At 37.1% G+C, this 17607-nt stretch overlaps 1 protein-coding gene across 2 annotated transcripts in view; it reads right to left on the bottom strand.

The window, feature by feature from the left end:
* The window catches only part of Apoltp (Apolipoprotein lipid transfer particle), a 6186292-nt gene that overhangs the window by 737417 nt on the left and 5431268 nt on the right, over positions 1–17607 (bottom strand). For both annotated transcript variants that reach the window (XM_081762641.1, XM_081762640.1), the window contains exons 59-60: positions 14113–14287; positions 9136–9324 (exon numbers count right to left, since the gene is read on the bottom strand). In XM_081762641.1, the coding sequence (XP_081618767.1) occupies positions 9136–9324; positions 14113–14287 (364 nt within the window). The remainder of the gene's footprint in view (positions 1–9135; positions 9325–14112; positions 14288–17607) is intronic.

Here is a 17607-nt window from a genome sequence, read left to right as displayed (position 1 = left end):
TTAACAATTAACCATTACTTATTTCAATTGTTAATTGCAATTAACAATTAAATTTACAGATTAATTGTTAATTGTTAATTCAATTGAAATTTGCCCAACACTGCTTGGGCTTCGAGATCGAGACAAGTATCTGTTAATCGAGACGAGACGGAGACCGAAACGGCGATTTTTGACTCGAGACTAGATCGAAACCGAGACCGCTATTTATCAACCGAGACGAGACCGAGACTGTACAAAGTCTCGTCTCGTCTCAATACCAATCCCTACCTGCTTTACTTAGTTGGTGGAAGTCACTGATTTTTTTCCGGAGTTCCTCCTTTTCCTTCCACTTTTTCATTTTTGTCAATTCTTTCATTATCATCCATCAGTTATCACATAGGCACAACATATGACGTACAACTAAATATTTAATTTCCTTTGCATTAAGCGTACCTTGTTGATAAAATGTATTTCTTTTACAATATATAAACAGTTACTTTATAACAGGATCGGTAGCTGTGTCATATTCTTTCTATTCCTTTTCCTTTTTTCTTTTTTGGGGGCGCGGTGGCTCAGTGGTAGAGCGTTCACCTCTGGTGCTTGGGGTCCCGGGTTCGATCCCAGCCCCCGCCAAATGAACTTTGTGGTGGACAAACACCGTGCTCGTGGGTTTTCTCGGGGTTCTCCCGTTTCCTCCCACTTTCTTCATTCCACCATTTCACTCATCTCTCATAATCACCGTCTCCTTTAGCCTAACCGGCATAACCGTGGGACGTAAAACTCAAAGATTTCATTTCATTTTCAGTTTTTTTCCTTTTTTTTAACTTCTGTTTCTTCGAATTTCCGTTTTGAAGCTTAGTGTTGTTTGAAGTAAATAATAAAGTGATATCCTACTTTATTCGATATCAATAAACTAGTTTCAAATATGCGATTTGACCTTCTTCAGTCCGTTTGTGTTTCTCTGTATGATAGCATCCCTAAAAATTATACGAGTCAAATGAAAATTGAAGATTTCAAAATCGGTCGAGGGTGAGGGGATGAAATGTGCCTTCCTACTTGGAATATCACCAGAAGATGAATAAGAACGTGTGCCCCACTGAAAAAGGCACAAAAATAAATACAAGTTGGATTAAAGCTGGAATCCTTCTACTTATTTTGCTGGAACGTGCCAACTTGTCATTCCTGGTTCGAGGCTTCTGTTAACGTTTCTGAACAAGTATATTTTTCTATAGGATGAAAACCCTATTCACCTATTCGTTGTTAACCTCACGCCAAACTCCCAAGCTGGAGGACCAACCCTTTTTGTTTCTCTGTGACTGCTTATTCAGTATATTCGCAGCTAACTTCTATATCTAGAGGCTTTTCCTTCAATCGCAACCTGAGGACGTGCCATGCTATGGTGACGGTAACCCAATTACATGACTAGTTAGATTTTTTATTATTTATTTTTGTTTAACAATCACCAGATACAGCTCAGAGGCCATTTTATACTGGATATCTAACAACAGCAGCAACAAATGAAAGCATTTGGGAAGGTATCGGCCAGGGCCTGTTTAGTAAGTACGACTGAGGAAAACCCTGGAAAACCCCAGTCAGGATCAAATCCATGACCTTCCAAAGGCGAAGGTCTTCTCTTGTATTGTCTTGTGGAACTTATCAAATTTGTTTTGTTAAAGCAGCTCTTTTATCAAAATTTCACTATTAACGTGTCAGATATTTCTATTTAAGGACAAGAAAAAACATATTATTTATTTTGTAACTAAATGATAGCTCTACCCACGTAGATTAGAAAAGCAGAAACGCAGAATAATTAAGCGCTACCCCGAGCGCCAATGAAATAAGTCAACGCGAGTCCAACTGAGGAAAGTGAGCCCGAGCACGATTCCCAAAGGAATAAATGAGCGAGAGCCCAGTTAAAAAAATGAGCCCGAGTCCGAGAGAGTCCAGAGAAAAATGGCCATCTATGAACCAAAGTCATTCCATCAAGTCTTTTTCCATCTGATCTACTGCATTCTGATGGTTCTGATGGTTCATTGATTGCGTTTGTTCAGATATCAGCGCTCTTGGCATTTACAGCTGAATGACGTGAGTGACTGTCTGTCTGTCTACCAACACTCTTTTAACATGACAGTGTAGTAGACACTTCTTATCTAAAACGTCTCCAGCACAGGGAGGGCAACAATGAGGCACACTTACTTCTTAATGTAGCGCTATTTCTACCCGGAAACTTTCATGGGAAAAATCAAATATTATTCTTATTTGCATTATTATTTTTAATAATTATGTAAGTACACACGATAAATTGTCTACTGCAATTAATTGAAAGGAAAAATACGATTAATGTATAACCTTGCTATGACACTAACTTTTCATCTAGGGGACATGGCAGATTATATTTTAAATTTTGCCTCTCTCCAAGAGAGGTCAAACAGCAAACTCCAAAACAGTTGCTTTTAAGGAAGCTTGTCCTCCTCCCTCGCGTGCCCTCGTTCTCTTGAAGGAAGTTGTCTCTAGCCATCGTGCACCCTCGCTCCCGCAGTAACACTTGGCCCTCACCCTCGTTCACCCTCCCCCTCTTCGTCGAAGCTTTTCCTCGCCCTCGCGCACCCTCACCCTCGCCATCGAAGCTTGTCCTCGTCCTCGTGCACCCTCGCCCTCGCTGCCGAAACTTGTCCTCGCCCTCGCGCACCCTCGCCCTCGCCGTCGAACCTTTTCCTCGCCCTCGCTCACCCTCGCCCTCGCGACCAAAACTTGTCCTCGCCCTCGTGTCACTGTGGGCGAGGGAACTTGAGGGTGAGGATGCCCTCGAGAGGGCCACCCTCGCGAGGGTGAACATGTCTGTTACCAACTGCTAAAATGTCAATATTATCGCCAAACTGCCTCATTATTATGGGCGAAAAGATGCCAACTGTCTATTCGGTTTAAGATAGATTATATAAAGTCAAGTACGGTTATGTATGTTTACAATTTCGTCTCTTCCTTTTAAGATACATTCCTATCTGTTTACGTAGTCCAAAAGTAGGCATACACCTCTGCATTGATCAACTATAACATTCTAGTTTATGAGTTTACTTGCTTTGACTCTTCTGAGCTCAAGATGTAAGTAAAAAACACATTAAAACAAATAATATAGAAACTAAGTCTACCTGATAGATAACAATAAGAAATTATATAAAGTGCAATGAGCTGATCAGTACGGTACTGTATACCTATTTTTAGTCTACTCTGTATGTTATTAATAATTTATATCTTGCATTTATTAATAAGTAGCTGAAATACCCACTTTTCGCATGGGTCAGATAAAATATCTATGTAAACAAACTGAACAACGAAACGATAAAATATCGGCAATTTTCTACTACTTTTACATATCACTGTAAACGCGCCCTGAGACACCCCAGTTTGAAATTTAAAAAGAACGTCTCTGGTCCCCAGCGATGGGAGTTGTATTTAGAAGTCAACGCCTCTGGAAGAATCACCATTCATCTCAGCGACCGTGAAAACTAAGGATTTGACACTAATATAGGTCATTTTGGATTATTTTTACATGTTTTGGTATGCCCAGGTGACTCCGGACCGCATACAATGGTAGCTGATTTTGAGTACTCGCTAATGAAAATGTCACCATTGATTTCAGCGACCGTGAAAACTATGGAATTGACACTAATATCGGTCATTTTGGATTACTTTTATGTGTCTCGATGTCGCCCCCCGTGACTTCCGGCCCTTAGCCGAATGGGGTGAATGCGCTCGGATTTTCACCATTGAGCTTAGCGACCACAAAAGCTATTGACTTGACACTTATATCGGTCATTTTAGATAATTGTTACATGTCTCGGTAATATCCCCCCACATGTGAACCGGCCCGCATACAATTTCACCTGAATTTGCAAGTCATCGCTAATGAAAGTGTCACCATTGATCTCAGCGACCGCGAAAACTATGGATTTGATACTCATATCTGTCATTTTGGACACACATGTGACCCTCGATCCGCATACAATGGTAGCTGAATTTGCAAATAAAAGTGTCACCATTGATCTTAGCGACCGCGAAAACTATGTATTTGACACTAATATTGGTCATTTTGGATTACTTTTATATATTTCAATATTTCAACCTTCCCCCGGTGACCCCTGGCAAGGAGCCGAATAGCGTGATTTTGGAAGTTTATTGCGAGAGGAGCTTCATTATTGATTTCAGTGACCGCGAGGACTATCAATTCGACACTAATATCGGAAATTTTCTACTACTTTTACATGTCCAGATAAACGCCCCCCTGAGACTCCCTGGTTAGAATTTTGAGAAAGACGTTTAACTTTGATCTGGAGCGTGGACCAATGTATTTGTGACTAAAATTTGGTAACTCTCGGTCTATTTTTCTGGTTCCCAAGCCGGTTCCGGTAAAAGCCCGCCTGAGACACCCTGGTTCGAAATTTGTATAAAACGGCTTTGTCTTGATCTGGGGCCTGGGCTAGGTACCCCTGACCAAAATTTGGTAACTCTCGGTCCATTCGTCTCGTTACCAGGCCGCACACAGACTGACAAACAGACATACAGACAAACACACAAACAAACTCTTTATTTTATTTATATTAGATAAAGAATTAATATACTGAATATCAGCTCTCCAACTTGAACGGCTTGCGAGATACTAAATTTTTCGCAAAAATTCGGACCCTCTTGGAATATGTAATATAATAAAACCGATACATGTATGATAACTTCCTAGTTGAGATTGAGGCTTAAGTATATACCAAAAATCATTTCATTTGAGTTTGCAATTTGGATATGATAATCATGCACACATAGTCACATTCAATTTTTTTCATATAATAATTCATATATTACACATGATTCAAACATTTTTCCCAGTAGTTAGCTCCTCTACGAAATCACAGGCTGCGTCTCAAATAAGTCCTATTGCTATTATTACAATTGCAAATATCAATATCTAAAATTGCCTGAAGTTCTTTTATCAATAGAAACAAATGAAAAGAAAATGGATGCCTTGAAAGTAGACAAATTCACCAGTGTTCAGAAGCTGCCTACAATGCACTGAGCAGAATGAGTCTGTGGGTTGTAATACTTTGTTAAGTCAGAGTGGGTCCTGGTGGGTGGGGGGTCGCAGTGGATCACATTCTGTTGACCCGCGGCCCCCCGACCCGCTCCATCTCTGGACTGTACATACGGATAAAACAATCATATTTATGTATTTTAACCTTCTTGATTTTACTGAATCTTCACTAATTCAAGATAATTTACAAAAAGTGCAAGAAAGCAATTATTAATAACATATATAAAAATATAGACATGTATTTTGAAGGAAAAAGTAATTGGTGTACTCGAGACTCGAGTTGCCTACTCAATAAACAGACACCTCACCGACTTATCCACGTGCAACTTGTCGTTTCGAAGCTTTATTTCTAATGTGCGTTACGTAACACCGCTACCAGATGTCAGTAGTGGTGCGATCACCGTCTTGAAGACCCATTTCGAGGTTACGAAATCACTGTTTTAACCCCCCATTAATCCGATTTTTATATACCCTCTCTCTCTCTCTCTCTCTCTCTCTCTCTCTCTCGCTCTCTCTCTCTCTCTCTCTCTCTCTCTCTCTCTATATATATATATATATATATATATATATATATATATATATATATATACTGACAACAGTAAGTAAGAGTATAGATTAAGTTATTCTTGATTTTAATCTACAAAACAAATGCTTTTAATGAAAACATGGGTCCTGTTGCCATAAATAAAATTCAAAGTACAAGTGTAACTGGTAACTCCCGACAAGTGCTGATTTAAGACGTTTGATAACAGCGCGGGTAATGGCTGGTTTATAAACACAGTTGCTATAGTGTGTGTAGGTAAGTGATTACAGCGTCTGACTGTCATACTAACGGTCCGGGGTTCGAGTCTCGGCCTGGACTGAGTGAACTTCTTTCAAGGAATTAAACACTATAATTGATGTTCGCGTTTGATGCTGAATGAGATTTATAATACGAAGGGGGGAAAACCAGGACGGATACAGGGGGCAGGAGGAAAGAGGGACACTGTTTATCCTCAAGTGTTAAAATTTAACTTATTCCCATGTCTTTTGCTCTTTCCTTTCCCTCTTTCCTTCTTTTCTCATTTTGTTTAGCTTTCCATACTTTTTCGGTCTCTGCATGATGCGTATTATTCTTTTCGTTTCCTTTCCATTCATTCCTATCTATTTGATCTTAAAGTGAATGGAATTTCTGCAGATTTATCTCGTGGTTGTTTCTCTAAGTTATGCTCTCAGATAGTAATACTTTTTCTCCAAATGGAGGAATATCCTGGCATGTTATGTTTTCGGGCATGTATTTGCTGCCATGTTGGTTGTCCAACTATCAGACATACAGTGAAACTATTCTGCTACTGGAAAAAGCTATCATTTCTTATGTATCCAACCTCCACTTATTACTGTTGCTGACTGTACATTGGGATGTCATTTTGCTTAGCATGGCTGAAGAGTAGCAAACACTTTTCTTCACTCGATACCTTTTTGTCGTATTCTTTCTCTTTTCTTTCCCACATTCTCACTTTAGAAGTCTAAAATTTTTTAACAACGACAACTTCGTCAGAAACATTATATATATTTATCATAGCTTTTACAACATGTTTGTGTATCTTTTCTGCGCCTTTTTCTATATAATCCCAACAGATAAATTTTCGTTTATTCGCGCAAATTCATTGCCATCACCAAAACTGTACTCCAAAAGTTCTATGTAAGATATGCACCGATCATAGAATGCCTTAAGTCATTTTGTATGGTGATGTAATCTACCTGAGTTTTTAAAAACTTTTTTTTTACCAACAGGAAAAAAAAATACAGTTTCTTGTTTCTTCCTGATTTTCATTCAATATTTGGAGTGCACCAGCAACTTCAGTGGCATTTGATTTGTCTCTCTCCATGGCTAAAACAGTTGTTAATCAAAGATAGCTGGCCGTGAACAAACCATAGGTACAACTAACCTCGTTCATCATCAAAAATGTTTTTATTAGAGCTGTATGCATTTCTTGTGAGTTAAAATACTCTTTCAGGTCTTCAAAAATTTGCAAAATTATCTCAATTCCCAGTAAAAGAAATCTTGTATTACCATGCTGCAAAGCCTTACGATATTCTATTTCAGCATATTCACAGATTTCTTTCAGCTGTGTCACACGTAGAATGTAGATGTGAAAGTATTTATTTATTTTAACTATTAATTCTTCCAATTCAATAAGAAGGACATCAACTGCTGTTTAAATAGAATTATGTAAAAGATTATGGCAACCAATTCCATTAATAGATATCGAACTCGTTCTTGATAAGAGTGAATACTGTACGTTATTTCTTCATCCTCTCTTCACTTCCCCAAAATTTGTATTGCAATTGTCGCCGAAAAACAACAATTTTGTGTTGCAAGTCCCCATTTTACTATGGCAACATTATGCATCTAGCTCCATCTGGGACGCCGAAGAGATTGTTGTCATTATAGGTAAAAAGTATTGTGCTATGCACGTTAGAAGCTCTGCGCAGAATGTTTTCCTTGTACTGACCGGGACATTTCAGCAACCGGACGGGACACCGGGATTACACTCTGAAACCGGGACGTATGGCAAGCCTAATTATAGACAGCTTCCGACAGACAGCTTCAATGGAACGGAGTATGACAACTATTTTTATGCTTCTCAATACAAAAGACTGCTGATTCCTGTTCAGAAGAATGCTATAGATCTTTAAAACACTCTGGTTGAAAGAAATTTCGCCTTTCGGCATCTTCGCCGCAGATCGAGTACCCATGTTCAGTATAGGTCACGGACGACTGACTGAAACCATACAGATGTCTGCCTTTCATTGTCACAGTTTGCCCTAATTCTTGTTTGATCCCGTGACACATTGAAACTAAAAACAAATATACGAAGTTTTCCTGGAATTTCTTAACGCGGCAGCAGCATTTTTTTCATTTGTAACTGTGTGTGTGCTTCATTTATCCTGCTTTTTACCAGTGCAACTGTTCGTGCAGTTTGTATGAGAGAAGAGTATGTAGAACGGAAGTATGTATATCCGTTCTGAGTGAGTATATATAACCCGTCTGGTGGAACACGAAGAGTGTTGTATTTTGCTAAAATTCGGCGTTCATTTACCTGCTAAGTAAATACAATTCTATTATTGTGTTATTCAATATTTTTATTACATATAATTAACTCTTAGGAAATGAATGACAATGACTCAGATTTATGTAATGAGGAATTTAAAATTGGTTAACAGGTTTCTCAAACTTCGACTATACAAATCACTGACTTGCAACAAAATTGTAAATGTCACTTTTGGATTTGCCACCTTCCCAGATTCTTCAACATCCTCCGCGCAAATGAAATTAAAAACTAAATCATAAAGAAAGTAATGATTACAAGGTGGTTCTATATCTTCAGGAGTACCGCCACAGATTTGCCGCTCCTAATCCAAGGGTCTTCGCACGCCTGTGATTCATAGTGCGTTAATTCATTGGCAATTCATCAAATTAACTCTTCAAAAATGTAGGATTTTTTAAAAATTCTAATTTATCATCAAAGGCGTATCCAGGGGAGCGAAGGTTCGTCCGCCACTTCCAGCGGCACAGGCACCAGTGCTTCAAAAGCCCGGTGAGAGAGAAAACTGAAAATCCTTTACTATTCCATCCCATCACCACCAGTCAAGAATCCGTCCTGGATCCGTCTCTCGCTCATCATTGTATTGCCTCAAGCACGCAGATAATTTTATAAGTGCAGTAATATCTATTACGCATTACCAATCTGTCTAAAGAAAGTTACGAATTTTCATTTATATGATCCTGAAATTATGATTCGAAAGTACGGAGCATACGTTATCCATATGCTACATAGTTTTCCCGCTTAGATGTTAGGTCATGCTGTTGCAGGATGTATGACATCTAAATGTCTTCCGTATATTACATACATATAAATATGTTACATACGTAAGCTATATGTTACATACATACTGTGTGTGAGATCCTTACCGCCAATATTTATTTTCTGTTTCCGTCAAAGTTGAATCTAATATAACATAAATATAATTTAAGCAGTATATAAAATGAAATATTGCATTTTTCACAGATTTCAAAAACGAAAACTAGTACTCACCAAATGGAACGATATCGAAGTACTTTTTCTTAATGAAGTCAAATACTATTTTTGAATATTTTCTAATATTTGTCATTGTGTCGTTCTTTGTAAAGTCTTTGTACAATGTATCCAGATCTTGAGTGAAATTGGCTAATTTTGTATAAAATGGTGATTTAACAATTTCGTTTTGCTTGTCATAGAGAATATCTACAAGGAGGAAGAAAAGAAGGTAAGTTAATGAGTTCTGTATTTATTATATAACATAAAATAAGTTTATATATATATATATATATATATATATATATATATATATATATATATATATATATATATATATATATATATATATGCGATTTAGTACATTTTCTGCATTTGCATTGTGAAATTATTTTACGATATATTAAGATATTTCATATCCAAAAATGTAAGTAAATTAGTATTACTTAGCTGGGAAAAAAACATCACTGCGTGGGTTACAAACAAGTTTCAACAGTCATATATTTCGTATAACCCGAGGCACCAAGAAAAAAAATATCGACCGCTAACATAAGTCAATTCGTTCCTGGCACTACATTTGTCAGAACTTTAAACATTCCATTGTTCGTGATCACTCTCGTCGAGTTCTGCACAGAAAAATCTGTTATCCGGACAGCAGCATATTCTACAAGTATACGGAATCCTTATGTTACTACGGAAATCAGTACGGAGCATACGTTATCCATATGCTACATAATTTTCCCGCTTAGATGTTAGGTCATGCCTTTGCAGGATGTATGACATCTAAATGTCTTCCGTATATTACATAATATAAGTATGTTACATACGCAAGCTATATGTTACATACATACTGTGTGTGAGATCCTTACCGCCTATATACAAGTTCTTCCGTTCATACCGAAAATCTGTATAAATGGAACACTTATGCAAAAAATACGTATAAAATACACTTTTTCAGTTATACGTCTGTTGTACGTTAAGCCCAAAATCTACAGTATTGACACATGCATCCTACATTTTTTTCTTACGCCACATACACTTTTTCCTTCAGTGTGATTGTTTGTAAGACATATGTTCCACTTCTGATAAGTTAAAGAAGCTTTACATTTTAGTTTGGGTATTTAGTTGAAAGATTGAATTGTAAACTTAAAACTAACTTGGCTGTTATACTACGATAAAGGCCATCTAGAGACCTGAGTGAAGCGTACAAAAATTAGTGATGGGTACGGTAGGGGGTTTAATGTTCTTTTCAACACCGAGGTTATAGAAGACCTGGACTTATTTTTTAACGTGGAATTTGAACTACATGAGCTCCCACCAGGAAGAGAATATGGATATCCCATGTCCGAGTAAAGGTTAGACAAGTGGAGAAGAAGTTGTGATTTTGCTGAATATATATGTTCTAATGTATTTTATTCCATGGCTGTGATATATATTTATAATTTTCTTGCATTCAAACATGAATGTTCTTTGTCAGTAAAATGTAGATTCTTTATTTTCATAAAATCTTGTCTAGCTAGGATTGGAACCCATGTTAAAAATAAACATTAGGACGCAAATTCTTTAGGTTATCTACTACATCATGAGCCCATAACTACATCATGACCCTTTTCAGTTTGTATCTGTCATTGTTCTGTTGATGTTGTATATTCCATAGACTCTCGTTCCATGTAGTATACCGGTTTATATTTTTATCTTCATTTTTGTCATATTTTATGGTTATTTTCTTAGAGGCAAGGTTCAGATGGTATAGCTCTATTAGGGAATACGCGCATTGCTCTGTAACAGAATGGAGGGAAAAGATAATTTCCTTGTAAGGAGATCAAAGGAACGTAAGGACCAAGGTGAATTTTCTGAACTTAATTTCTGGAAGACAGTCCCGGTTTTAGTGACTAAAAGTGTATTTGTGTGCGATTTAAATGTTAACATATTGTAATTAGGAAATATGTTATTGTTAGGCCTAGATATGCGCACTGTAACGACCCATCTTTCTTATGAATCATGGAACCCACGAAAAATGGACTCGTTCAAGAATGTTGGAAGAAAAACGAAAAAGAAAAGTATTTATAAAATAATTATTATATTTATTATTGAGGTTGAAGTTGTTTATTTTCAAAATTGAACTGTAAATCTATTTACTCCTATGTGATATTATTCTCTTTGTTGATTTAAAAAAAAAAAGGAAAGAAGAAATTGTAAAATGAATGTTTGAACTGTTCAAAGGGTTAAACTGCTGAAGCAAGAAAAGAATTGCGTGATTGGAGGCGTGGCTTCTCGCTCGAGGAAGGCTACGTGGCAGCGAGCTTCCCGTTGCTCGCTGACTGTTGCCTTGTTGGATCTGACAGGAAGGAACGGATTGCCTTTCTGTTTCTTCGTTGTAGTTTAAATGTACCTCGTTGGTAGTGATACTAAGGGGAAAATTCACGAGTGTTTGGTTGTTAGTGCCAGTGAAGACAAAAAGGAAGTTTTACAAGTGCTTATAATACGAGATGATATGCCTAGTTTGTTAAATGTCGTGAATTTAATTTGTTAAAAAAGGCATTCTCTAAGATTGAGAAAAAAAGCTGGATCAAGGAGTCTTCTCGGGGGACCTATTTTATGCCAGCTGAAGAGTGAATTCAGAGTATCTAATCGTGGCTATTCTAATTGATAACGTCTTTTTGAATTATTATTATTATTATTATTATTATTATTATTATTATTATTATTATTATTATTATTATTTGCATTTGTCACGTGTTTCTGCGAAGTTTTACGCCTACAGTGAAAGCTTTCACCCATGAGCTCCATCATTGATTTGCTCTATTTCTGGCCAGTTTAAATTGGGCTCACTTTTCCTTGTTTAATGGTTTTAGAGGAACCAACTTATTGCATAAGATTTCCATCACTTGTGTTTGGAAGTCGGTTGCTTGTTGTTGGTTTCTTCTGTGAAAAGTGGGTCAAATTACGGGGAATCTTCCGTCTGGCATTGAGCAAACAAATTAACTCGTTTTAATTGTTAGGAAGGTCCGGACGAAGGAGCGTAGTTCAATGTGTAACTGCTACGTTATTAAAGGTAACAAAGCCCATGTTATTTGATTGAGGTGAGTTGAAATTTTTCATTTATAGATAAAAAGTAGTTGTGTCACGTTTGATTGTGTGTATGTGGGGTTGTGTTGTCGCTTCTCGCTGTTGTGGTTAGGAATCCTTTATTTCGCTCCAAATTATTATCGTTCGTATAGTAATTTTCGTGGATTACAATTTAACCGGATATACGTGAATGAGTTTTTGCCGTGATTTAATGCGAATCTTGATGGTGGAAAATTTGAGTATCCAATATTTCCAGCGAATCATTTTCAGGTGTATTTTTTTTTTTTTTTTCACGAAAGAGTATGTTTGGTAATCAGAGTTGTTTGGACTCGTAAAGATATGGCTTTTGAATATTCTTTTCTTCAGGAATGAAATCCTAGGTTAGTAAAAATATTGAATTGAGATCTGGTTCTACTCATTTTGTCTTTGATAAATAGTAGAGAACTTGTATAGACAAGAACTGATTAAGATTATCTCTTGCCGACTTTTAAATATTACGTAATTTAATCATATTAGTAAAATCGTAGAAATTTGAGTGAATTGACTTTATTCTCGAATCTTTGTAATTTATGAATTACCTGATTTTCGACGTTATATTAATTCTTTATTATCTAGAAAGCGAATGCAGAGTAGGAAATATTCTTTGAAAAGGGAAGTCAAGGATTCTAGTAATTGCTGTAACGAAAAGAATAGGATATTTATTGTTGTTAAAAATTAAAATTTCGCATATATTTGCCAAAGAAATTTGAATTATTCAAAATCAAATTCTTTAGATTATTCTACATTAATAGAGTTGCCATATTATTATGTTGTTCTTAATGTGTATCTGTATTATTCTAACGCAATGATACACATACACTGCCACCCATTTGTTTCAATAAAGTTGTTACTGCATATTTGAAATTTTGGGTATTTATTTGATTAATTATATGTGTTTCCTTTCTTATCTTTGTGAACAATTGGAAATATTGGATCAAAACTCCGACTTAGAGAATTGAGTGAGACGATCTGATCCGTCCTATAAGACCCTTCTATTAGGCTTGACTTACTTAGTTCGAATTGACAGTTTATAAAAATAATTTATTATTATTATTGAAAAACTCTCGGTTCGAATTATATCCTGTCTGTCCGGATGGAAAGGTGCGTTACAGCACAACTTGACACACTGATTCAACCTTCTGCTTCTTTGGTCTCTGCCTGTATTGACATTAACACCTGGTCTAGAGAGCAAATATATATTTTAAAATATCTTTCAAGCTGGTTGGATGACGTTCATATGTTCAAGCAAGTCAAACTGAGTCGACCAGCGTTTGTTCTGTCTTGATACTATAATTAGAAACGTCCATATCCCACTTTAACCTTAGCGTCATTACTATGATTTTTCGTTATTCTAATACCTAGATGATATGCAACAACAGAAACACGTACTATTTTTTTATAACATATTTCCTGACAAGAAGTGTCTATATGGCTCGCAAATGAATTGCAAATTTGTCATTTGTCCAGCCCTGACTAGTTTAATGCTGGTTGCATAAGTTCTGCACAGGTGACAGATTCTCCATAAATGCATTGATCTATAGCCATAGGGTGGTCTGAAATATTTGCATTAACTATACATTAATAATCCTAAAGAAGTGCTGCAAAAGGTAACATATTTACGAAGTTATATATTTTATATGCGATAGAAAGTGGTCTCTTAAATTAGTGTATACCTATGAGCATTAAGAATCATGAATGATGGAATTTACTGTGAAGTTGCGATGATAAAGTAGTGCCGGTGACTTTGGCCGAGAAGTTGCAATCTCTATGTGATTTGCGCCTACACACTCTCGTGTGGAAAGTGTTTAGGACAGTCACTAGGCTACTTGGAAATGCACTGAGAACTGGGATTTGTTTGATAATGACGTTATTAAATTTTCTGTTACTTACCAAGAATCTCTTTTCCAGCATTCCACACACCAGTTTCTAAATAGTGAATAAATTTAAGGAAGAGTGGATGAATAGTTTTGTGAATATTCTCCCAGTGATGATGCATGTAATCAGACAAATTTTTCCATACTTCCTCCATGTATTTTGAGAACGATAGGTGTAGTCTCTTCATAAGCTATGTAAGGATAAAGAGTATAAAATATAATAGTAGGTTATTTTAGAACATATATCCAGCGACAAATAACTTTCAATTAGGAATAAAATAAATTAGAACATATTCAATATTTTAAACATAACCTTGCGAGTAGTGTCAGGAAGAAGATACATATTGTATCGAGTTATCAGTATCAGTCATGAGCTTATAATAAATAACTAGTTGAAATTTTATTCGGTATCAGAAACAAAACACAAAATCCGTTGATGGAAAGTATGCTAGGAAACGACTGTTTTTACAGACTCAAAGTCATCAATTTTAGCTCCCAGCTTAAACATGCATACTTTCCTCGATGTTTGTGTGTGTGGGTATGCGTTGCTTTATTGCTTGATAAGTACTTCCCGGATATAAAGCAAATTTGGTGGGCAGGTAGTCCATTGCCGAGGGAATAAAGATCGATATACATGGTGGGTGAGTTTATCCAGGGACAGGTTCAACTCGCCTCTGCTTGTTTGTGTGTGGTACTTTATTTCTCACAAGGAAGGGTCACGCGGTGGCTCCTCTGAGATCCGAACGAGATAATCGTATTTGCATTTGGTATGTCATAACTAGATGAATCCCAAAGTTATACGTGCCACCGGGTGGAATATCGCGAGTTACAACATGTTTTGTAATGTAAGAACTACAAAAAAATACCCGGCGCAATAGTTTGAACCGAGTTATTTGTTCGGAAACGGTTGGGTAACTGGAAAACTCGGCCAACACGTATCCCATCAATTTCAATGACAAACTTTTTGGGGTGAAAAACTTTGTCCCAGGGTCTCCCGCAGGGTCCCAGACGAGGTCCAACTCAAAATTTTGAAATGACAAGGGGATTAAGTGGCACATCATTTGAAAAATGTTGTAAAATAAAAGGAAATGCAGCAAGTTTTGAGTCTCTTCAACAACCCTGTGCAAAATGGCGAAGGGTCAAAATGTAAACAAAAACTTAATTGAAAAGTCCATAGTCACCCCTATAAATCGGAAATGGTGAGACAAATGTGAAAACAGGAAAGGAAGTGTGGTATTATTTTCAAAATACAACGATTTAAGTGAAAACGTGTTGTCCCAGGGTCCCCACATGGTCCCAGATGGGCTCCAACTAAAAAGTTTCAAATGGCAAGAGAGGTAGGACATCGTTTGAAAGCTCTTGTTAAGTAAAAGAAGATGGAGCACGTCTCGACTTTCTACAGCAACCCTGTCCAAAATTGCGGCAGGTCAAAATGTAAACAAAAGCTTAAGTGAAAATCTATTGCCACCTTGAATCCAAGATGGCCGCTTAAAACCTGTATCGAAAGGATAAGCATACCAAACTGAAGCTAGAAAAACAAATTTGGCATTAATGTTGATTAGTAAGTGACTAAAATATGCAAAATGTTCAAAAATGCGACATCTTGAGTTCAAAATGCTGCACTATGTATCGAACGCATATCCAGCTCACACAACTGATGTTGGAGAAGCAAACGTTTATGGTTCATACTAGATATCCACAAAATATCAAAGAGTATAATTTGTAATCCAATACAGCTGCCAGCGTGAAAAATGAGTTTGTATATAAATATGTTATTTCTTGGAATACTGTGACCAAACCAACAAAGTTTGACGCAGCTCGATGTACTGAAATGAGTGACACATGTTTGGTACTACTCGCCAATCTTGTGAATGATTTTTTTTTTGTATATTTTGTATAGCTTGAATTATTGCGATCAAACCAACCAATGACATACAAATGTAACCATCATAAATACGTTACAATAGACCCACCAACCTACTGGTGCAGCAAGTTCTTTCCGTATGAACCATGTGGTTCGGATTCCACGTATATCAGTAGATCTACGCCTGATATAGCCTCGCTGCTGAACTCAAAATCCCCCCTCCCCCTCTTTCTGTATGAACTACGTATGACAAAATTAGAAAAAATACCAGAAGGTATTCAATTTTTGTATAGCAGTATGAGTAGGAAGTCAGAGTTGTGTGTTCATCGCATATTCGTTATATTCAAGTAAATACTGTCGAGAGGACCGTGACGAACGGGCATTAAGAACAAAACATATGTGTGTTGTTAGCGAATGGAATAATAGTTTAAGTGTATCGAAATTCAATTGTTCTTTAGTCTTCCTATTATTTCTAGATGTATAATAGAGAAAAATAGAGATTTAGATTTGTACTGTTATGAATGACATATTTTTTAAGGGGGCATCTTGGATTCAAGGTGGCCATAGTTTTTCAATTAAGCTTTTGTTTAAATTGTGATCCGCCGCAATATTGGACAGATTTGTCGTAGAAAGGCAAGACTTGCTCCATTTACTTTCATTTAACAAGATCTTGCAAACGATGAGCTTCTTAATCTCTCTTGCCATTTGAAACTCTTTAGTTGGAACCCACCTGGGACCCTGTGAGCACCCTGGGACAAGATGCTTTAACTTAAATTGTTGTACTTTGAAAATAATGCCAGACTTCCTTCCCTATTTTCATATTTGTCTCACCGTTTCCGATTTATAGGGGTGAATATGGACTTTTCAATTAAGTTTTTGTTTCCATTTTGATCTCCGCCAATTTGCACAGGGTTGTCGCTAGAGAGTCGAAATTTTCTGCATTTTCTTTAATTTTACAACAGCTTTCAAACGATGTGCTACTTAAATGAAAATGAAATCTTTGAGTTTAACGTCCCACGTTTATGCCGGTTAGGCTAAAAAAGACGGTGATGATGAGTAATGAATGAAATGGTGGAATGAAGAAAGTGGGAGGAAACGGGAGAACCCCGAGAAAACCCACGAGCACGATGTTTGTCCACCACAAAGTTCACTTGGCGGGGGCTGGGATCGAACCCGGGACCCCAAGCACCAGAGGTGAACGCTCTACCACTGAGCCACCGCGGCCCCGACGTGCTACTTAACCCCCTTGCCATTTAACAAAATGAGTTGCACCCCGTCTGGGACCCTGCGAGGACCCTGGGGCAAACTTTTTTATTCAAGAAAGTGTGCCTTTGAAAATGATGGGATACGTATTATCCAAGTTTTCCATTTACCCAACCGTTTTCGAACAAATGACTCGGTTCAAATTATTCTGCCAGCTTTGTAGCTTTTATATTACAAAATATGTTGTAACTCACGACATTCCGCCCGGGATTCGTTTAGTTATAACATATCAGATGCAAGCACAATTGTCTCGTTCGTATCTCAGAGGAGCCACTGCGTGGTCTTTCCTTGTCAGTAACTATTGGCCGCATCTGAACCAAAAGTCCGTCCAGCTTTAGCCCCAATTTTGTCTTCCCACGAATTTGCCCGAAGGTGATTGCAATC

Source organism: Thermobia domestica, chromosome 6, assembly GCF_964235325.1.
Source record: "Thermobia domestica chromosome 6, izTheDome1.hap1.1, whole genome shotgun sequence".
NCBI lineage: Eukaryota > Metazoa > Arthropoda > Insecta > Zygentoma > Lepismatidae > Thermobia > Thermobia domestica.
The sequence above is the reverse complement of the archived record's forward strand: the minus strand, read 5'-3'. Positions and strand labels throughout refer to the sequence as shown.